At 33.1% G+C, this 25,002-nt stretch overlaps 2 protein-coding genes and 1 long non-coding RNA gene across 3 annotated transcripts; 1 reads left to right on the top strand and 2 right to left on the bottom strand.

Moving 5' to 3' along the window:
* Positions 1-4,127: 4,127 nt before the first annotated feature.
* On the top strand, positions 4,128-22,193 carry LOC144840138 (uncharacterized). Its single transcript, XR_013611847.1, has 3 exons — positions 4,128-4,216; positions 21,641-21,772; positions 22,003-22,193. It is a non-coding gene; the product is annotated as an uncharacterized LOC144840138 (long non-coding RNA).
* On the bottom strand, positions 10,569-13,666 carry LOC144840944 (echinoidin-like). Its single transcript, XM_078697043.1, has 4 exons — positions 13,603-13,666; positions 12,908-13,177; positions 11,683-11,793; positions 10,569-10,913 (listed from the first exon to the last, which is right to left on the bottom strand). The coding sequence occupies exons 1-4, from the start codon at positions 13,664-13,666 to the stop codon at positions 10,816-10,818; spliced, it is 543 nt and encodes a 180-aa protein (XP_078553169.1). The 3' UTR covers positions 10,569-10,815.
* Positions 15,655-22,716, bottom strand: LOC144840135 (low affinity immunoglobulin epsilon Fc receptor-like). The gene is made up of 4 exons (XM_078695818.1): positions 22,480-22,716; positions 21,735-21,860; positions 20,931-21,050; positions 15,655-15,838 (listed from the first exon to the last, which is right to left on the bottom strand). The coding sequence occupies exons 1-3, from the start codon at positions 22,691-22,693 to the stop codon at positions 20,962-20,964; spliced, it is 429 nt and encodes a 142-aa protein (XP_078551944.1). The 5' UTR covers positions 22,694-22,716; the 3' UTR covers positions 15,655-15,838; positions 20,931-20,961.
* Between the last annotated feature and the right edge of the window lie 2,286 nt (positions 22,717-25,002).

The following is a 25,002-nucleotide window of genomic DNA, read 5'->3' as shown; positions in this document are numbered from 1 at the left end:
GCTTTAATCCATTCAAGTTCGGAACTCTTTCAATATATAGCTATGTGCGCTCCATGCACGCTCTACGCGATCTACTACGATTATTTTGATAATTCGATATTTAAAGCCTTTTGAACATTATACATTTTTAAAGAAAATACTTGACTCCATACTCTACATAGGCATAATTGGACACAAATAACAATGGCCGGTGTGCACCCCATTTGACTTTCTAAAACTCTTTCAATATTATGGCTCTGGGTATAAGAAAGACCCAAGCCTTGTAGTTTGGCCTTCCTTTTATACAGTCCATGCGTTAATAGTACTTATAGAGTGGATTTGGGCCTATCATTCATACACAAGGTAGCCCTATGCAAACAAAAAAAACCGATGTAGGCCTTTCTAAGAAAGAGTTTGTGCATTACCAGGTAAGAACTGATAATCAGTAAGGAAGAGAACAAAATAGTAATAATAATACATAAGAATCGCAGCATTTTATTCCAAAATATTATATATTTCAGCCTCTAAGTTCTGTATTTAATTTGGTGTGAATTTCCTGGGATAACAAGTACTATAATATACTCAATTTAAACTCACCATCACAAATGACGTAATGTGCAGCGACAAAAATTGAAAGTAATACACGTCATTTTGCTCCCATTTTGAAAGAGAATTAAAATGAATCAGTACTTCTTTGGCTGAAATAATATAGTAGGCCAACAGGTAGACAATAAAAACTGATCGTTCTGTGAAATATAAACAGGAATCATAACGACAAATGTAAACGCCTACTTTGTTTGACGTACGAGAAACTACTATCCTTATTAAACATACTTATTTATTTTTCTTAAATTACCCCGTTTAGTCTCGTCTACATGTCACCACCAGAAGCTCACAGCATTGAATAAAACAATTAGTGCGTAAACAATGAAACAATAAATTGACTATCAGTGAAATAGGTTTTTGGTGTGAAAGGTACCAACATCAAACTCTCTAATATATAGCGGGTCTGTAAATAACCAGGGAACCACGGAGCAACTGACATTGTCTTATACGTAGTTTTGTTAAACTATTTTATTTGCTGGTATACACGTCACATAAGTTCAACTGTAGCATAATAAATACAACTGAAATTTGTAACAATAAACACTTAAACACAATATTGTTAATTTCCTGGTAAAATTGTTTTCTCTTTTTGTTTTGTATGATTTGTATATGAATGTACTATCCGAAATAAAGGGAATTAGTGAATGAATAAGTATTCTACCAATGGCTATTGTATAGTGGAATATGAACTTAATTAACGTTTCTTTACAACATTAGAAATATCAAATTACACAACTGTACTATTCCTGTATTGATTTCATTTTTATTAGGCCTAATCTACCAAGAACTTACTAAAAGTAAAACTTAATTTGTTATCATTTTACCATATGTAATTATCTCCCCTCCCTCACTAAACTTTCAACATTACGATTTAGATCAAATAAAATTATTTATTTTATTTTATTTTTTTTTTATTTTATTCAATTTTCAGGCACAAAAATACATGACAACAAGACAGCGGTGCAGCACCCTGAGGATTGCTATGAGTGCAAAGCACTATCGAGATGGCTCTCCATATACTGCACTTGAACATATAAGTAAACCATAAAAAGACAAAGATATAAAAATTTTAAAATTGCGAGGCATCAAGTTGAACAATCATTAAAATTGAATCTAAAAAATATATATATATAAATATTATGTACAGATAAAAATGATTGTTTAAAGATAAAAAAAAAATAAAAAGTTTAAAGTTGCCTGACATAAGACCGGAGAGCTGTCACAAATGTGTTAAAACTAAATAAAGAATGTTCTCTAATATAATTAGGAATCTCTTGCCATACACGGGGAAAATTAGTGTACAATGAATATTTAAAAGAATTGGTTCTGGCATATTTGTGTTTAAAAATAACTGATTCGGAATACCTTGGATTAAAATCAACAAAATCGTGAATATTAAGATCAATTCGACCATACATACATTTCATAATAAAAAGTATACTGAGAAAACACACTCTCTGGTCCATAGATGGCAAATTTAAATGTTCGAGCCGTTGCTCGTAATCGCCCTTAGCACACAATTTTGTGATCCTTCGAAGAGGTTTATTTATGCTAGTAATATGTTGTTTTTGATGAGGCACCCAAACAGGGGCAGCATACTCAAGTATGGGCCTACATAAACCGTTAAAAAGCCTCATCAAAATTACAGGGTCGTTAAATATCACAAAACGCTGTATGAATCCGACAATTTGGAGAGATTTTGTGGTAATTGCGGACACATGCGTTGACCAAGATTTATATATGGACGGTCAAAAAGCGGACAAATAAAAACAAAATACGCAAACATATTTACCCTGGAACGTATACAAATTCTTCCCGATTTGAGGTGCAATGAAACACGAAAGCGAGTATATTCTTTCGTTCAAGTTGAAAACGAACGTATAGTTTAATCGCTTATATTTCCATCATTCCCTAACTGAATTGTTGACGTTAATTATAAATTATTAAAACCACCGCATAACTGTTATTGGATACTAGATCGATCGTTGCTAGTTAAAGGTCTTTGACGATTCCTTTCCTGTTAATTTGATATTCTGCTAAATATACTTGTTTTAAACAAGTATATTTAGTTATAACAGTTATGAAAATGTGGTGGGCGGGTGGCATTATTTTTTTCCCTAATAGGTTAAGGCAGAAACTATAGAGGGCGTGCATGATGCATGCCTGAGCTCATGACGTAATACTTTCAAAACACAAACTCTCTGCACGTTCGTAGTGCATTCGTCATTAAATTATATGAAAAATATTTGTGAACAAATTCACACGAAGAGAAAAAAGTATGTTGATGATACCATTTTAATTAATACCGACGAACCAATAAGAGTTACCCACCTACACAAATGTCGATAGTGCTGCCCAAGCAAATTCGTTTAGTATGATTCATAGGTGAAGTAAAATAATTAGGATAAACTTTAAGCTAATAAATATAAAATTAAAAAATTAGGCTTGTAAACCTAAGGTAATTTACAATTTTAATTTAATTTTATAATTTAAACAAAAAGCGTAACCTAAATAGAATAGTCAAGACCGCATCGTGTATAATTGGATCTGCACAATTGCCTTTGGAGAACATTTTTTCGGATCGTCTTCTGAAAAAGGCAGTGGCTATCAAAGATGATCAATTTCATCCGGCCTCTAGCGATTTCGTTCTATTAAGGCCAATAAGGCACGATTTACAAATAGTTTCTTTCCAGGAGCCTTAAACATCATGTAGACACTTTTTGTAACGTTTTTGTTTGTGTTGTGTCCGTTGGATATTGTGCTCCGCCGCCAACAGAGCAAACAGAATTTCTATGTTTTTTCTTAAAACAAATGACAATAAATGATACTTGACTTGACTTGAATTGACATTAATACTATACATATTATAAAATATTTTATTATACGTGAGAAATTGTTATGTTTTTGCAATATTATTATTTAGCATTTGGCTTTTTGTGGATATCATACACTCATACATGTGTACTCTCTACTACAATGAAATGAACTGAGAGCATACTTTATTAGAGTAAATATTGTCGTAACTACAGTATAATAATTGTGAGATGAAGTGAACAATTGTTAATTGACCATGATTGCCACCGAACAAAACATATATTGAAGGGAGTGTGGCGCAGAGTGCTGGACGTCGGAATACTAACCGTGAGATCGGGAGTTCAAGTTTAACGTTTGTCGCACTGCCTGTGTCTTTTGGCAAGGTACTTTACTTACGTTTTCCTCACTTCACCCAGAAAGGGAAGACAGGCCTAAAATAATCTAACATTAACAAAAATATGCAGATGTAGATAACTTAAGAGTTTGAAACATGCATCATGATACTTGACATCATTGGAGCTAGTTTATGGCACAATATTTCATCTTGATACGATTGTTGGTGGAACTTAATCTTTTACACTTAGAACGCCGCCTGATGATAATCCTCGGTACTGTAATATACAAAGAATACCAATTTGCATGATAAAAAAAAAGAATTCAAGGCACGTCATTAACATATAAAATATACCGGGTCCAACAGTTGAAGGGATTCTTTGTCTAAATTTATTAGATGATGGATGTGTGTGAGTGTTTCTGTATCGTATGTGAGGCCTATAGAAAGTAAACAACCATACCTGTATCGAAACTCAACAAAAAGGTAGGACTATGCACAGACTACAGAATTTGTATGTTTATTATTTAGGATCACATGAAAAAATGCGCCAGGTTGTGTAGTACTTTGATGTCATTGACTGTGCCAGAATGCTAGACTGTTATTATTGTATTAATATAAACTGTTTAGTGTTATATTATGCGAGATATACAATAATAATATTATAGTAATAATAGTTAGAGAAATTAGTTTGTAATTGAAAAGAGTGTTCGTAGAATAGAATTAGAAACGTTTGAAAATTCACCGGCGTTTTCTACCAGTGCACGCTGCAGTTGTTGTTGCTCCCTTATCGTTAGTGCAGCGCCCGCACGCGTAATTCATAGCGTGTCTTTATTTGGAAGCTATTTTTGTGTGACCGCCGGGAACATTACATTTTTAGATTTGTCGCAGTCAATCATAAGATCAAAGGACTGTTACAAATTCCTATCTTGGCAAGGCAAGCTCAGCATCCTGCTATAGATTACCTTGATCTGAGCCTATAGATGAAATGTACCACATGCATTAACAAAAATAACACTAACTGTGACTTACACTGTTCACAGATAGCTTGAAAAGTCCAGGTGGCACATGGAACCTTGCGCCAAAAACCGCCAACTATATGATCTAGAATTGTACACTCCTTCGTTCCGGGGAAACTGTACCAATCTAAAAAGTCATACTATAAATTTAGCCAATTTATTCCTTAAATTTAATGTTAGCATATACACATTCTATTTAATAACAACAAATTATTTGTTCCAGGGTAATCAGAACTCTACCAATCTAAAAGGTCATACTATAATTTTAGGCAATTTTTTCTTACAATTTAATGTTAGCATATAGACAAATTCTATTTATTAACACAAATATTTTTCAATGTTAAGCAATGCAAACGGGGCGCCGTTTACCGTATTTAAAAGCCAACAATATTATTTCTGGTAGTGGATCAATTCTTCTCGGATAAGGAGTATAAAACCTAAATAACCATGTACACAGTTTGTCCGTGTGCACTTTCAAGAACCAATGTCATTATTTGAGACGAGTAGGGAGATACCATGGTGAACTGATTCACACAATTGCTGTGGAGCCGTGAAATGTGCAAAAAGTCACATTTGTGCAAACAACCACATTTGTGCAAACATTTTACCTTCAAATGTGCAAACAACCACATTTGTGCAAACATTTTACCTTCAAATGTGCAAATCTGTAAAAATTCATTACCCGCAAATGTGCAAACATCTCGCCGTTAAATGTAAACACGGTCAGTTTTGACGTTAAATGTGCAAAAGGTATTCTACAAATGTGCAAATCATTTCTTCAGTCAAATTCCTATTACATTTTATATTTTTGGTTCGTAGGTCTTTCAGAGTAGAAATAACAATAGGAAAAAGAGTCTAATAAATCTAAAATGTTCAATATCATAATAACTAATTATACTGTTGTATTTTATTATGATCAATAAATATATGTAATTATACTTAATAAACAGAACAGCTCGTTTGAGTTGCTTAAATATCAATTTATAATTCCAAACAATAGTTTCTGTCTTGGTAACATTGATCTTCAGGCCAAATTCCTTAAAAACTATATGTAGTATGGATACCATTATAAGGAGTTCTGAGACTGACCTGCTGTTTATTACCAGATCAGCTGCGTATCCTGCATGTACATTATTAAAGATTCACACTGATGATGGGAAGCGCTTCCCGAAACGTCAAATAAAATGGGTAAATAGTATTATTCTGAGTAAAACAATATGTATATTCATTCAATGCCTCGCTATAGTCATTTTAACTCGTAAGTTTGGTGGTATTATTCATGAATATGTATAGGGGTTGAAAATATAAATAATTTAAAAGAGGAGACAGAAATTTTCCCGATAAGTAGTATGTAATTGTTGATAACCGTCAAATAAAAGATAATAAAAATTAATATATATAATAAAAGACTCAAACGTGCTGTTCTGTTGAATGTATGTAAATACGGATAAGCTTCGGAAGATGTAAATATACATTATGGGTAAATAGTATTATTCTGAGTAGAACAATATGTATAGAGGTTGAAAATAATATAAATCATTTTAAAGAGGAGAAAGAAAACAATCCTGTAATTATATTATGAAACATTGAATGAATAAAGTTACTGGTAGTTAACCACAAAATAGAGAGGGAGAAAAAAAACAAAACTTTTAACTGCTATAAGTTTGGTAAGTTAATAACTTTGAGCTTTTACAGCATCTGTTTTCGTATTGTGAATCATTACAAGGTGTGTGTATGCCCTTTCTCAATCTCAGAGATTTCTTTCTCGTTTCTAGTTTAAATCAAGTTTGGTATGGCTATTTTTAGACTAAGTTATTATATTCGATCATTTACAAATGTATTAAATCATACTTGTATAGGTAGATTTGCTCCCAGACAGCCATTCAAAGTCATCATCACTATCCGAATCAACGTAGCCAATCCAAGCTCTTTGTAGGGCTGGGCTGGAATATTCACTAAGTTGGTCATCTAACCATTTGTTTTCGTCTTCGCTCAAAATTTCAACTAACTTGCCATTGAGACTTTGGCATTCTTCTCTAACGGAAGTCCACGTAGCTGTCGCACTGGTGAATAAGTAGCATTTAGAAAATGCAGCATTGTAACGCCATCCAATAGGACATTCTAAGAATGAAATAAACTTAAAAAATGACCTTATTTTTATTTTTATTCGGATTTGGATATTGTGAACAGTACGTCTAAACCTGTTAGATCGGCTTTATTGCATGTCCCACAGTGTTTTTTTCTTAATGTGGCTCCAATAATACTAAGACAGGGAGGCCTTCAAAAGAAAAGGATGAAGCATTGATTTTAGAAGTACATATGGAGTTTTACATCTCCCATGGTAGTTTTCACCTTAATCTTAATCTTGAATATTAATCTTGAAGAAGTTAAGTAAAATAGTGGTAATAATCAATAAAATAGTGAAAACCAGCAAAGCAGTGATGATATTTAGTAACGTAGTGATGGCATTTTGTAAAGCAGTGATGATATTTAGTAACGTAGTGATGGCATTTTGTAAAGCAGTGATGATTTTCAGTAAAGAAGTGATGACATTCAGTAAAGAGTGATGACATTCAGTAAATTAGTGATAACATTTAGTAAAGCAGTGATGAGATTAAATACTGTAAGGAGGACATCAGTAAAGTAGTGGCGAAATTCAGTAAGTAGTGGCAAAATTAAGTAAAGTAGTGATGACATTCAGTAAAGAGTGATGACATTCAGTAAATTAGTGATAAAATTTAGTAGGGTAGTGATGACATTAATCAAGTAGTGATGACATCCAGTAAAGTATTAATGACATGCCCTCAAGTGGTGATGACATTCAGTAAAGTAGTTAAGACATTCCGTCAAGTAGTGATGGCAATGAGTAAAGAAGTGACGAAATTCAGTAAGGGGTGATGACATTCAATACTGTAGTGATGACATTTAGTAAAGTAGTGACGACATCCAGTAAAGTAGTGCCGAGATTAAGTGAAGTAGTGATGACATTCAGTAAAGTAGTAACGACATCCAGTAGAGTGGTGATGGCATTCAGTAAAGTAGTTAAGACATTCAGTCAAGTAGTGATGGCAATGAGTAAAGTAGTGACGAAATTCAGTAAAGGGCGATGACATTCAATACTGTAGTGATGGCAATGAGTAAAGTAGTGACAAAATTCAGTAAAGGGTGATGACATTCAATAATGTATGTACGTTGTAGGCCTACGTGAACTCACCTTTTGTTGCGTCGCCCTTTGTATTAATTGTCGCACTTTGTATTACCTGTCGCACTTTGTAATACCTGTCGCACTTTGTAATACCTGTCGCACTTTGTAATACAAGTTGTCGCACGTTTATTACAAAATGCGACAGGTATTACAAAGTACGAGAACTTTGTTGCAAAGTGCGACAATTAGTACAAAGTGCGACGCAACAACAGTGGCGAAATAATGGCACATTCTTGATAGCCATAAAACGTCTTAACTTTACACTAGCCTACTACAATGAATGCAATAACAGCAAACGTTCGGAGACATGGTGGGCTCCCAATATAACATTTAAAAACCATTATTTTAAAACTCACCATCACAAATGACGTAATGTGTAACAACCAACATTAACAGTAATGTACGTCCTCTTGGTCTCATTTTCACAACTACACTATTTCAGAAATGTCAAAATGACGGCAATAACACTGCTTTTCAATGGAAATATAATTATACTTAATAGAACGTAGCTGACAATAATATGCTATATTGTTTATTAATTTAATTTGTGTGAACTTGATTCTTCTGATTAATTATAATATCCACGTTATAGCAACTCACGTCGTTCTATTACTTTAATTAGTAAGAATATGATTGCAACAGAAGAACTGATAACACAATTACTATTATACCATTTATAATTTACTAACTTAATTAGTGTTTCTGTTCCAACAATAATTCAATGTAGTCTAGGACACACACTCACAAGTATAATGACAAATAGACATCCAATAGCAAGACTTTTCTCAAATCATTTTGTTTAGAAGCCGTAATATTCAGAAAATATGTTTTTTTTTTCAATGTAGGCTACTCCATATATGCTAATTAAATTTGATTTTTGATTATTTTGACTTTTGACCTGTTTGTAGGTGGCGTTGACCCCGCATTTCAAACTAAAGATTGGTTCCCACTAGCGACGCAACTTAACGCAATCTACGCAACGAAAGAAAATGCCCTTCCGATAAGTTTGTTTTCCCCAGTCTGCGTGAAATCAATCCTGCGATATTTTCAGCACTGATGCGTCGTCGTTTCCCACTTGCGATTGCACAATACAGCACTTTGCATCAATACGTCGTAGTAGTAGTTCTCGAGAGAATTGAATTTCAGTTTACTTGTTACTTCACCGGTTTTGAAAATGTTATCTATCTTTTAACACTAGCCGGTATGGAAATAACATCATTTTTGTTATTTGTGAAATTATTAATTTATAAACCGATTTTCTTGAATTCCAATAGGCATGGTCTCAAAGTATATACCTATCTACACCAATCTTGAAAATTGTAGGCGCTATCGTGCTAACAAACAAACAAACAAACATACACAGCGAAACTGTATTTTTGTACGCGATCGACTACAATACCTCCTTGGCGGAGGTAAATAAAAAACAAATAGACAAACAGACACACGCGATCGCTTGCAGAAGGTACACAAGATACCAAATTCTCTTGAGAGTAAGCGTTTGTAATGGAGAAATCCGCTTATGAGAGGCTAAATTATAGCACATATGATAACTATCATGATGCGTCCTGATGTAACTCTACTAAACGATGAGGCCATATACATGGCTGCAGTCGCGTGCTCAAGTTAGTGTTTACCGACCGACCGACCAACTGACCGACATAGTGAGCTGTAGAGTAAAAATCATATTTATATGAAAAATATTTGTGAACAAATTTACACGAAGAGAATAAAGTGTGTTTATGATACCATTTTAATTAATATAATACGGACGAACCAATAAGAGTTACCCACCTACACAAATGTCGATAGTGCTGCCCAAGCAAATGCGTTTAGTATCATAGGTGAAGTAAATAATTAGGACAAACTTCAAACTTTAAACTAAAAAATAAAGCTTGTAAACCTAGGTAATTTACATTATACTATAAATATTATAAAATATTTTTTTATACGTGAGGAATTTTTATTTTATGTTTATGCAATATTATTATTTAGAATTTGGCTTTTTTGACATCATACACTCTTACATGTGTACTCTCTACTACAATAAAATTAACTGAAAGCATACTCTTCTGGAGTAAATAATGTCGTAACTGCAGTACAATAATTTTGAAATGAAGTGAACAATTCTTATATGTATTACTTTGAATTTACAATGTTGATTTCTACCCTTGTCAGTTATTACATTTTTAATATACTTTAGAATTACTGGGCGGTTACAACAATCGGTCACGTTGGTAATTGCTTAAACAAACTACTAATGTTTTCGTTTTTAACTACATCTTATCTTTAAAATGTTATTATTTGTTCGTTTGTTATGATGACATGTTCACCTCATCGGCACAAGATCATCATCGCTTCAATATACAGTGTTTAAAAGTTGGCGCACAAAATTGAGAACGCCCTTGCGCTGCTAATGGTCTCGAAAAACGAATTCAATTCAGTCAAGTAGAATGTTTCGATGAATGCATTATGTTGATGTAGACCTTCTGTTGTAGAAACTTGTAAAATATCTTAAAAGGGTAAAACCCTCAATATTCACTAGGAATTACTATTGTAATTAAGATTCCTATATTGTTAAAAAAAATGGAAATTACATTGACTACTGGTTGCCACCGAACAAAACAATAATAAGGAGTATAGCGCAGAGTACTGGACGTCGGAATACTAACCGTGATATCGGGAGTCTAAGTCTAACGTTTGCCGCACTGCCTGTGTCCTTAAGCAAGGTACTTTACTTACGTTTTCCTCTCTTCACCCAGAAAGGGAAGACAGGCCTAAAATAATCTAACATTAACAAAATATGCAGTTGTAGATAACTTGAGAGTTTGAAACATGTATCATGATACTTGACGGCATTTGAGCTAGTTTAGGGCACTGATATAATATTTCATCTTGATAGGATTGTTGGTGGAACTTAATCTTTGACACTTAGAACGCCGCCTGATGATGATCCTTGGTACTGTAAATTACAAAGAATAACAATTTGCATGATAAAAAAAAGAATTCAAAGCACGTCATTAGCATATCAAATATACCGGGTCCAATAGTTGAAGGGATTCTTTGTCTGTGTAAGCATAATATGTTAGAGGATGGACGTGTGTGCGTGTTTCTGTACCGTATGCGAGGCCTATAGAAAGTAAATAACAATACCTAAATAAAAAAAAATCAACAAAAGGTAGGACTGTGCATAGACTACAAAATTTGTATGTTTATTATTTAGGATAACATGAACAAATGTTGAAGCGCTAGGTTGTGTAGTACTTTGATGATGTCATTGACTGTGCCAGGGTGCTAGACTGTTTATATTGTATTAATATAAACTGTTTTGTACAGTATGTGATAAGGAGATTTTAGTGTTATGCGAGATATATAATACAAATTTGAGATACAGAAATCCGTTTGTAATTGAATAGAGTATTCGTAGAATATGATTAGAAACGTTTAAAATTTCACCGGCGTTTTCTGCCAGTGCACGCTGCCGTTGTTGTTGCTCCCTTATCGTTAGTGCAGCGCCCACACGCGTAATTCATAGCGTTTCTTTATTTGGAAGCCATTTTTGTGTGACGTCATGGCCGGGATTTTAGATTTGTCGCAGTCAATCATAAGTTCAAGGGACTGTTACAAATTCATATCTATACAAGGCAATCTCAACATCCTTAGATTACCTTGATCTGAGCCTATAGATGAAATGTACCACATGCAGTAAAAATAATAACACTGTGACTTACACTGTTCACAGATAGCTTGGAAAGTCCAGGAACATGGAAGCCTGCTCCAAAAACCGCCAGCTCGATGATCTAGAATCGTACACTCCTTCGTTCCAGGGGAACTGTACCAATCTAAAAGATCATACTATAAATTTAGCTAATTTATTCCTTAAATTTAATGTTAGTATATTCTATTTACTAACAAAAATATTTTTCGATGTTACACAATGCAAATTTACCGTACCTAAAAGCCAACAATATTATTGGCATAGGTTCGAGAACGAGTCGCTCCTATTTCTGGTAGTGAATTGATTCTTCTCGGATAAGGAATATAAACCGTAGGAACAGTGTACACAGTTTGTCCGTGTGCACTTTCAAGAACCAATTTCATTATTTGAGACGAGTAGATACCACGGTGAACGGATTCTCACAATTGCCCTTTTCAAGGGGATTACCACCTGTCTGATGATTAATTTAAAATAATAATAATTTTATAATAATAATTCTTCCTAAATGTGGTCTTTAAAAAATGTAAACAATACATGTAAATAGATGTAATTATACTTAATAAACAGAAGAACTCGTTTGAATTCCAAACAATAGTTTCTGTCGTGATACAGTAGCATTGATCTTCAGGCCAAATTCCTTTAAAACTTATATGTAGTATGATAACCGTTCTGGGGAGTTCTGAGACGGATCTGCTGCTTAAAAAAGATCAGATCCTGCATGTACATTGTTAAGGATTCACACTGATGATGGGAAGTGCTTCCCGAAACGTCACATGTATGTAATTGTTGATAACCGTCGTTCAAATAAAAGATGAGATTGAAACTACTCAAACGAGTTGTTATGTTAAGTGTATTTATATTTCAATACTTATAGAAGATATATATTAATGAGTAAATAGTATTATTCTGAATAAAAAGATATGTATAGGGGTTGAAAATATAAATCATTTTAAAGAGGAGAGAGAAATAAACCCTGTAATATTGTTTATGAAACATTGAATGAATAAAGTTACTGGTAGTTAACCATAAAATAAAGAGAGAGAGAGAGAGAAAACAAAACAACACTTTTAGCTGTTATAAGTTTGGTAAGTTATTAACTTTGAGTTTTTGGAGGTGTTGTGTAATATGCCCTTTCTCATTCAAGAGATTTCTTCATCTTTCTCGTTTCTAGTTTATATCAAGTTTGGTACGGCTATAAGTGATTATATTTGATCATTTACAAATGTATTAAATCATACTTGTATAGGTAGATTTTCTCCCAGACAGCCATTCAAAGTCACCATCACTATCCGAATCAACGTAGCCAATCCAAGCTCTTTGTAGGGCTGGGCTGGAATATTCACTAAGATGGTCATCTAACCAATTGTTTTCCTCTTCGCTCAAAATTTCAACTAACTTGCCATTGAAACTTTGGCATTCTTCTCTAACGGAAGTCCACGTAGCTAGCGTATTTGTGAATAAGTAGCATTTAGAAAATGCAGCATTGTAACTCCATCCAATAGGACATTCTAAGAATGAAATCAACTTAAAAATTACCTTATTTTTATTTTTGATTCGGATTTGGATATTGTGAACAGTACGTCTAAAATTGTTAGATCGGATTGTTGTCCTACTGTGATTGTTTTCTTAATTCGGCTCCAATAATACTAAGACAGGGAGGCCTTCACAAAAGTAAAGGATGAATCATTGATTTTAGTAGTATAGAGTTTTATATCTCCCTGTTATAGTTTTCACCTCAGTTTTAATTCTGTGGATGCCATATTTGGCTGCTGTGTATTCATTTTTCATAATTATTTTTAAATATATCTCAGCCAGCCATGCTGGTGCTGAGAAACTCAATACCTTTTTCTATTAATGAGGTACTATAAATTCTGTATTTAATTTTCCTTGTATATTCCCTTATATAACAATTTAGACAAAATTTGAAACTTACCTTCACAAATGACGTAATGTGTAGAAATCAAAATTGACAGTAGTATACGTCCCTTTGTTCCCATTTTTACATCAATAAATAATCTGTAAACACACCATGAAGTTCTGGGTTAAAAAATGACAATCCTATTTTAAAGCAGTAACTTATGTTGCAGCTTAAACCTGGTGGAATTTAAATAAAATATAAAGAAAACCTTCCAAGACTTGATACTTCTATTGCTGACGGTCTATGGGGTATACTACGATGTATAAACTGTTCGTTCTAAGGCGTGCAATAAAAACATAAACGATACATATTAATAAACGCCTACAGCGCTGATTGACGTGCGGCAATCTAATATTTCGCTTACATTCATTCTTCTATATTCTCGTCACAGCACTATTATAAAGTTATCAATTTTTACACAAACAACACTTACAATTTAGTAGCCTAGATATAAATTCGTAACAAATTAACACTATAACAATTGCAATAAGTAGACTAACTACTGTATAGTGTATAGTGAAATAAAAACTTAATTAATGTTGCTATAAATAGAAATTCCAAATACCAATCACACATTATACTCCTGTTTGTCAATATCAAACATAATAGCATTGTTACTACCAGGTTCCACACACGTTAACGTCTATTCGTAACAATTAAGAACAATTACCAATTTCATTGTTAAGTGAAATTGAAACGTAGTAAACATTTTATTATTAGAACAGATACGTTTGTAAAGTAGTGAAGGAATTAGGTAAGTAGTGATGACATTCAGTAAAGAACTGATGACATTCAGTAAAGAGTGATGACATTCACTAAGTAGTGATGTTATTCAAGCCAGTGACGAAATTAGGTAAAGTAGTAAAGAAGTTAAGTAAAATAGTGATGATAATTAGTAAAAGAGTGATGTAAATGATGATATTTAGTAACGTAGTGATGGCATTCAGTAAAGTAGTGATGATTTTCAGTAAAGAAGTGATGATATTCAGTAAAGAGTGATGACATTCAGTAAATTAGTGATACATTCAGAAAAGTAGTGATGAGATTCGGCAATGTTGTGATGACATTCAGTGAGTAGTGATGACATTCGGTAAACTAGTGATGACATTCAGTCAGGTAGTGACGACATTAATCAAGTAGTGATGACATTCAGTAAAGTATTGATGACATGCAGTCAAGTGGTGATGACAGTCCGTCAAGTAGTGATGGCATTGAGTAATGTAGTGACGACATCCAGTAAAGTGTGATGACACCTAAATCTCGTTTGATTCCAAATGAAAAGAGGCTCTCCCATAATGCATTGCAAAACTGCCTTGTTTAAGCAACCTTCAGTGTATTGTTTCAGTAATTGTTGATATCCGCTAACAACACCCAAAACAATTCGGCTTAAGTTATGAGTAGTGGTGTAACAGATGGATCGATTTTGATAGGAAAAACAAAGAGGTTTTCAATTAGTGTTCATTATGTGAAATGTTCACGTACGAAGTATGCAAATGGAATGTCGATGGATAATGAAACTAAAAGTCAAGCTTGATTCATTCTCGATAGATGATGATCGTCAATAATAACAAAGTAATTTCTGATGTAAGTTAGACAGAAAAATCACTTTAATTTGTTTAATACGTATTAAGTATATTATTATTTACTGCATATAACACATTCTTACACTATTGCCATCGAAATCAAACTTACACTATTGTATACGCATGTGTAAATTATCAAAATATTATGCTACTTTTGAATTTGTACTATTATTCATGCGTCCTTTTCGTCATTTCTTTTAATGAGTGAAAGAAAGCCTTCAGTTACATAGGACGTTGTGATAAATGTCCTACCTCATCGACACGTGGTCAACATCGTGTTGGTGGTATACTGTGTAAGACAGTTACAAAACAGTTACAAAAACAGGACGCTGTTCTCTACAGTCATTGGATTGTAATGCCCAGCTGAGACAATTGCAATTTTATTGAAGTTTGTTCAAGTTTTTATAGTAACTTTTGCTTATGTTGGTTAGGTTTTACAATACAAAATAAATGTTGCGTTGACGTGACCCACTTTATTATTATGTTTCCCTAACAAAGTGTCTCTCACAAGCTTGTGCGGATTCAGTAGGTTTATTTTTTAAATTGTGATTCGCGGTGGAATCAGAGCTATGCAGTAATTTACTAAAACATGTGTCTATTTAACATTTTGTATTTATTTGAGGAAAAAATACCAACTGTATGAACGCTCACGCACGTTTTTCTTCAATCTGTTGAGATATAAACAAGAATGATATTGGTTTATGAAAGAATAATTAAGTTAACTAGATGGTAAGCTCGCTTCGCTCGCGTAGGTCGTGCCCACAGATGGTTCTCGTATACACAGTAATTCCAGCGAGAAAAAACTGGAGATTTCAAATGTACGTACTGCAAGACTATAATACATTGTCGTTTACAGAAACGAATAAATATACACAATGATTTATGTAGTCAACCAAAATTAGCACCCTGGGAATTACTTCCGAGAGAGAAACTTGTCACAAAATGGGTCAAATTTTTTTATTTAGACTCATTTAAACAAACCCAATTTGTGTTTTGTATGTAACATTAACATTTGAGGGATGGGGGAAGAAGACAGGTACAAAGAGGAAACATTTTTAAACATATTGTTATCCACTCAGTAACGAAATATTTTTTTAATGTTTTATAGGCCTATAAATAATATACCACTAAATACAGTAAAACATTTACGATTTAATACTTTGTTAAAACTCTCACTGTCATAGTCGATTGAAATAGTAAAGTACATGTAACGATACACCACTACGACGTTTATATATTTTTAAATTACTAATTAATACAAACGTTGAGAAGCAACTGTCAGTAATAAAGTTTATTTATTTGTATATTATATGTTTATAATCTAACAGTAGGGCCTACCCTCACTCACAGTAATAAAGTTTATTTGTATATTTGTTTATAATTATATCTAACACTTAACAGTACCAACTCACAGTAAGAAATTTGCGATTTAAATTGCGATCAAAAGTGGTTAATTTAATAGTAATACCTATTTACAGTATTGTACAGCATTGCAATACTATTTATGTTTATTCCCCAAGGGCCCATAAATCTACCTACTTGTGTTAAACCATGGAGGTAAGCCTATACCTCTATGGTTAAACCAAATAATTTGGAATGTTCCATTCATCACAAATCAATACATTTGTAAAAATGTATATTAAATGTATCAAAACAGCATTTTTTAAAGGAAAATCGGCCTGTCTTCAACATTATGATGCTGTACTCGAACTGTTCAACCGATTTTCAGCTATTAAAAACAATTATCGTAGGAGGAGATAGGAAAATGCGAAGTGTCCTCGTATTATTGTGTGCGGGTATTTTTCAAATTGACATCCATTAGACAGTGTATACCACGATCGGAAAACACCCCTATTTGGGGCAAATCGTTGAACCTAAATTCGTTTTAATCGTCAATAACTAACTATCGAACTCAATTTAATTAGTAAACAGGGTTACATCAGGTGGTAAAAATCAGTACCGAAAGTACGAACCAACTTTATATACCATCGAGTAAACATTCTAGAAATAACGCGCGATTTACCGAATTTTGCCCTTACGTAAATTTATATATAGATATATTATTATTATGTTACATTATACCTGTGTACATCCTTGCCATTTGTTGTATCACGTGTATTAGGTTTTTTTGTAAACATTTTGAGAATGGTGTCAATCTTATGAATTCTTTCCATTTAACTTAAAAACTTTAATTATTTTGTAAACTAATAGTTATAAACATATACATGCCTTATTCCTATGTTAAACAATTATGGCTATATATTCAGTGTTATGTTAATTAAATATATTTAAAAAAACGCAAGTTAGGCTAGTCAATCTAGCAAAAAAAACAGCTCAAAGTGAAACAAATTGCAAACAGAGATTTTTTTTTTTTAAATGGTCATATATGATGAGGAGATGAAAATTTGAGCATCACACCTCTGTCACTCATCCCGAAGGTATGCAAATTAGCTTAAATATGCAAATTAGGGTGAAATTACAGGGTAACCATATCTCAAAAACTACTAGTCCGAAAGAGTTGATTTTTTCTCTGATTTATTCAAAATGTATATATTTATATTTACTCTAATGCAACATTTTACGATAAAATGACCGGAAGTACAACATTTGACCTTCGACCCCATTTCTCAATGTTTGCATATACAATGTGACTAAAATGTCTGTAGAGACTTTATTTTGCCCTCAAATGACCCAGACATAGGTTCCTAATAGCCAGCATAGGACCACTTTGTAATTCCCAAAATCACACCTTCGTCACGCACCTCGAAAGTATGCAAATTAGTAGTACAAGTAATATTAAATATGCAAATTAGGGAGTGAAATTACAGCGTTGCCATATCTCGAAAACCGCTAATGCTAGAGTGTTGATTTTTTCACTAAAATATTTAAAATATGTATATTTATATTTGCTCCAATGAAACATTTTACAAAAAATTGACCGGAAGTATGACATTTGACCCTCGACCCCATTTCTCAATATTGCATATATAATGAAACTAAAATGTCTGTAGAGACTTTGTTTTGCCCTCATATGACTCAGATACAGGTTTATAATAGCCAACATAGAACTGTTTAGTAAATCTCAAAATCACACCTGTATCACTCACCTCCAAAGTATGCAAATTATTAGTACAAGTTACATAAAATATGCAAATTAGGGGGTGAAATTACAGGTTCCTATATATCGAAAACTACTAAGGCTAGAGAGTTGATTTTTTCAATAACTTGTTCAAAATGTACATATTTATATTCGCTCTAATAAAACATTTTACGAAAAAATGACCGGAAATACAACAATTGACCCTCGACCCCATTTATCAATGTTTGCATACATAATGCGACTAAAATGTCTGTAGAGACTTGTTTTGGACTCAAATAACTCGGATACATGTTTCCTATAGTCAGCATAGGACCGCTTTGTAATTCCCAAAATCACGCCTTCGTCATGCTCCTCAAAATTATGCTAATTAGTAGTACAAATTACATGAAATATGCAAATAAGGGGGTGAATAAATAAATAAATAAATTACAGTCTTCCCATATCTCAAAAACGATTAATGCTAGAGAGTTGATTTTTTCACAGCCATACATGTACATATTTCTATTTGCTCCAATGAAACATTTTACAAAAAATTGACCGGAAGTATGACATTTGACCCTCGACACAACTGGTGCTGACCGAGGTTCAATTAGACCGATCCCTGGTTAGCGACGAAGGCGTATCTCTTTACTTCGGTTTGGGTTTTTTTTGGCATGGTTGGAATTCCCTTTTTTCGTATTAGTTTATGTACAGCGCTTAGAGGTTTCACAACATTAGGCGCTATATAAATCCAGGATATTAATATTATTATTATTATTTCTCAATATTTGCATATAATGCAACTAAAATGTATGTACAGACTTTGTTTTGGCCTCAAATGACTCGGATACAGGTTTTATATAGCCAGTATAAGTCAAGCACCCCGAAAGTATGCAAATTAGTAGTACAAGCTATATGAAATACGCAAATTACAGTGAATTGCCTTATGTATGTCGAAAACGCTAATGACCGATAGAGATATGGCAACTTTCTTGTACTACTAATTTGCATACTTTCAAGCGAAGTAACAGAGGTGTGATTTTGAGAATTACTAAACAGTTCTATGCTGGCTATAGAAAACCTGTATCTGGGTCATTTGAGGCCAAAACAAAGTCTGTACAGACATTTTAGTTGCATTATATGAAAATATTGAGAAATAGATTTGAGGGTCAAATGTCATAATTCCGACAATTTTTCCGTAAAATGTTTCATTAGAGCGAATATAAATATGTACATTCTGAATCAACTCTGAATTCAAATCAACTCTCTAGCATTAATGGTTTTCGAGATATGGGAAGACTGTAATTTCACCCCTAATTTGCATATTTCATGTAACTTGTACTAGTAATTTGCATACTTTCAAGGTGTGTGACAAAATTGTGATTTTGGGAATTACAAAGCGGTCCTATGCTGACGATAGGAAAACTGTATCCGAGTCATTTGAGTCAAAAAAAATTATCTACAGACATTTTAGTGGCATTATGTATGCAAACATTGATAAATAGGGTCAAGGGTCAATTGTTGTATTTCCGGTCATTTTTTCGTAAAATGTTTTATTAGAGCGAATATAAATATGTACATTTTGAACAAGTTATTGAAAAAATCAACTCTCTAGCCTTAGTGGTTTTCGATATATAGGAACCTGTAATTTCACCCCCTAATTTGCATATTTTATGTAAATTGTACTAATAATTTGCATACTTTGGAGGTGAGTGATACAGGTGTGATTTTGAGATTTACTAAACAGTTCTATGTTGGCTATTATAAACCTGTATCTGAGTCATATGAGGGCAAAACAAAGTCTCTACAGACATTTTAGTTTCATTATATATGCAATATTGAGAAATGGGGTCGAGGGTCAAATGTCATACTTCCGGTCAATTTTTTGTAAAATGTTTCATTGGAGCAAATATAAATATACATATTTTAAATATTTTAGTGAAAAAATCAACACTCTAGCATTAGCGGTTTTCGCGGGATATGGCAACGCTGTAATTTCACTCCCTAATTTGCATATTTAATATTACTTGTACTACTAATTTGCATACTTTCGAGGTGCGTGACGAAGGTGTGATTTTGGGAATTATAATACAGTTCTATGGTGGGTATTGAAAAACAATATCCAAGTCATTGAGTCCAAAAAAAGTCTCTACAGACATTTTAATCACATATTTATGTAAATATTGAGAAATGGGGTCAAGGGTCAAAATCTGGTACTTCCGGTCATTTTTTTTGTAAAATGTCTCATTAGAGCAAATATAAATATATATATTCTGAACCAGACTGTGCAAAAACGAACTCTCTACGATTAGTAGTTTTGAAGATATGGTAACCCTGTAATTTCACCCTAATTTGCATATTTAAGCTAATTTGCATACCTTCGGGATGAGTGTCAGGGGTGTGATGCTCAAAAAATAATCACCTTATCATATGTAACCATTTAAAAAAAAAAAATCTCTGTTTGCAATTTGTTTCACTCAAAATGCTAGATTGACTAGCCTAAGTGTCTGTTTGTTTCATTTCAGTGAAATAGATTGAGAGTGTAATTTTACTTCACTCTCTGGTTTCATACACATATTTGACCAAAAGCTAATAAAAGTCTCCAATAATGAATGTAAACAAATAGTAGGCATATAATAACAACAACACCTTGCAGACAACAAGAATGTATTTAAACTTACCTCATGTTATTTGGCGGTGTTGCAGCTAGTTTCATACACGGATACAATCTATCTTGATTAAATTGTTGTCAACAGTCAATCTTTGACAATTAGAACGCCGCCTGTTGATTTTCCTTGGTACTACAAAATAACATAACAATGAATAATAGTTCGATAGAAGTGTGCCAAAATGGCGAAAACTAAAACACAATTATAAGGATTTCTAGATGGCCACATGAATGAATTACTTTCATTGCAGTGTTCCCTAGAAAGACGAATACTATATTGATACTACATCCTGCTGGTTAGAGTTACAGAAAAGACAATTTATCAATACAAATTCTTAATAGAATTTTAATAAGATATATAATATTAAACACTGATGAAGGGCTTGTGTTGCTCGAAAGCTCTGGTAATTGTTCTGGCTTTTTTATTTACTTTATCGTTTTGATTTAGCTTTTTGCTTATTTTGTTTGATATCTCCATTGAGATCCAGCCACTGATACCCAAAGCATTGTCATTTTTCAGTAATTTGCCTTGGGATTTAGGCCTATATAAACATCGTTAGTAAATAGATGGAATATTAATCGTCAGTAATAATACTATCAAACCTCAAAGCAGTTAATTTTAATTTTGGCCTTATTGGAACTTACTTGAATACTGTATTCAGCCATGTTCTTTCCCATTTTCTTTGTTTCAAATTATTATTATTCTCTTTTTTCTTTTTAAAGAGATTGCTTGACATTTGTCATGGGATATATGCATTGCTCGATTGATTATCTGACCATAGGTGAAATGTACCAAAATAAAATGAAATTAACCTACACTGTTCACAGATAGCTGGAAACTGCCAATATGCACAGGTAAAATCATGCCAAGACCCATTACTGAATTTATTTAGAATTGCACAATCTTCATTATTATCCATATCGGGTTGATTTGGTTCCCAATCTAAAAGATAAATACTATATTAGCAGGTATTTTCTTTTCACAGAATGCTACAGATTGGAGATCTGATATAAGGATTAGACTAAATTAATTTTGTTAGTAATTAGTAATGATAGATTGTTTTTATTTCTGATCTTTCTAGCAGACATTGATGTGTCATCGTCGGTCGTCAAAAATCGAAAGCTACCTATTGTTGCAGAATGATGTAGACCGCAATCCTCAAGATGTTAACGTATCAGAAAATTTGTATTATAATACTTATATACAAGTTTATTTTTCAAAATGATGTTACGGTGCACCGCTTACTTGCCGCAAGCTTTGATTTTTAGGCCTTTTGTAGGCGTAACTGTACGATTTATTTAATTTGAAATAATTATGATGTTAAACGTAACTTAGAATGATACTAAATTAACAGTATAAATACCATTAAAGATCTAGTGAACACATCTGTCCTTTAAACAACCCAGTGAATCAGAGTAGGGAGTAACCCCCGTTTAATGGTCTACCTCAACCCCTGTCGTTCATGGTGGTCGACGATGCAGTGGGTTCGTAGAGGACCTTATCAAAACTTCCTCAATTGAGGATAAATATTAATACAAATACAAAAAGTATTAATTCATACTTGTATAGTTAGATATTCTTCCTGACACCCATTCAAATTCGTCATCGCTATCTACATCAACGAGACCAATCCAAGCTCTTTTTATTGCCAAATATTCAAGTATTCCATCTAACCAGTCGTTTTCCTTTTCACCACCAATTTCAACTAAATCACCACCGAAACTTTGGCATCTTTCTCTTCCGGAAGTCCATGAAGCAGATGTTTTGGTGACCATGTAGCATTTTAAAAATGCGGCATTGTAACGCCATCCGACTGGACATTCTGAAACGAAAATGTATTTGTACAGTAGGACTACATATCGATAATTGCACACACGTAAACATACAATGGGCCTATGTTGAATAGTAGCCGATTCAGGCTTTTTTGACGAAAAATTAGATTGAAAAAAATTTACCTGAAAAGCCAATGAATTTTTTATTGAATTTAACTATTTTGTCATTTTATAAGGGAACAAATATTTTTTTTCCATTTTTTTTTTCTACGAAAGTGATTAACTTTATTAAAACTGCAAAATAACCTATTCAAAATCAGGTGATGACATTCAGTAAAGTAGTTAAGACATTCAGTCAAGTAGTGATTGCATTGAGTAAAGTAGTGACGACATCAAGTAAAGGGTGATGACATCCAATACTGTAGTGGTGACATCCAGTATAGACTAGTCCAGATAGTCATATTTCCACTCTAATAAGATGCTGTAGGCATTTCGTGTTAAAAGCAAAAAAAAATGTGTTTTAGGGTAATTTTGGGGTGCTGAATCCAAATCTGCTGAAAATTTACCCGGCCCAATTTTTAGATCTTCACCCCTAAAATGTGAAAAACAAAATGGCCGCCATTTCAAACTTATTTTGGCTTATAACTAAACTTTTAAGTGACATAGCAAGTTAAAAATGGTGTCTATACCTATGTTTGTGATACTGAGGATTCCAAATATACTGTTATTAAATTTAAACATATTCTATTTCAGCCGCCATGTTGAATTCCAAGATGGCCGCCATTTTAAATGTATTTTAGCTTATAACTTGACTTTTAATTGACATACCAAGTTAAATATGGTGTCTATACCTATGTTTGTGATACTGAGGATTCCAAATATACTGTTATTAAAGTTGAAAATATTCTATTTCAGCCGCCATGTTTAAATCCAAGATGGCCGCCATTTTCAACGTATTTTGGCTTATAACTTGACTTTTAATTGACATAGCAAGTTAAAAATGGTATCTATACCTATGTTTGTGATACTGAGGATTCCAATTATATTGTAATTAAAGTTGTAAACAGCCGCCATGTTGAAATCCAAGATGGCCGCCATTTTAAACACATATATATATATAAACATCACAGGCACAGAATAAATGCCAAACCGCCCGGTGATATACTGACATTTAATTAGAAACAATAAAAATGACGAAACCTGGGAGAAAAGTTGCTCGAACCGAATTTCGAACCCGGAACCTTCTGCTTGATATGCAGATATCTTAACCATTAGACCACTGGGGCTTTCATTGCATTATTCAAATTTGAATGGATAGAGACTCTTTATAACTCTCGACGTATGTACATATCTGTGCCTGTGTATACTGTATATATATACCAATCAGTTTTAAAAAGTAGTGACTATAGGCCTATACCTATGTTTATGATACTAAGGACTCCAAATATAGTCTTATTGAAGTAAATATTTTCGTTTAGTCGCCATGTTGAATTCCATGATGGCCACCAATTACATAGGTTGGCTTAATCGATTATTTGTAAGCAATCATATAGGAGGTTAACAACAGGCAATGATTCCAGATAGGCATTACTCCAGTTTAGTTGCCGTGTTGAATAAATACTCTTTAAGTAAAGAGTGATTACGTTCAGTAAAGAGTGATAACATTTAGTAAAGAGTGAGGGCATTCAGTAAGAGTGATTCCATTCAATAATGTAGTGATGACATTCAGTAAAGAGTGATGATATTCAATAAAGTATTAAGTGTTGATATTCAGTAAAGTAGTGATGACATACAATATAGTTGTGGATACTACTACTATAGGCGTTTTGAGTGTACGAGAGGTTATGTCGACAAAAGACCAAACATTTTAGCATGTATATAACCCAAAATCTCATTTGATTCCAAGTGCAAAGAGACTCTCCCATAATGCATTGTAAAATGTTTAACTGCATTGTATAAGCAACATTCAATGTATTGTTCAGTAATATGTATAACAAAAATGTGTTGTTGTTTTTGTTGTTAATATCCGCTTACAACACCTAAAGCATTTCGGCGTATGTTATGAGTAGTGGTGAGTAACAGATGGATAGATTTTGATAGGAAAAACAAACAAGATTTTGAATTAGTGTCCATTATGTGAAATGTTCACGTACGAATTATGCAAATGGGATGTCGATGGATAATGGAACTAAAGGGCAAGCTTGATTCATTCTCGATAGATACTTCATATGATCGTCGCTAATAACAAAGTCATTTCTAATGTAAGTATTTTTTTCTTTACTGCATATAACTCAATCTTACACTATTGCCAA

Source organism: Antedon bifida, chromosome 4 (genome assembly GCF_963402885.1).
Source record: "Antedon bifida chromosome 4, ecAntBifi1.1, whole genome shotgun sequence".
Taxonomy (NCBI): Eukaryota; Metazoa; Echinodermata; class Crinoidea; order Comatulida; family Antedonidae; genus Antedon; species Antedon bifida.
Note: the sequence above shows the minus strand (reverse complement) of the source record. Positions and strands in the feature narration are given on the sequence as shown.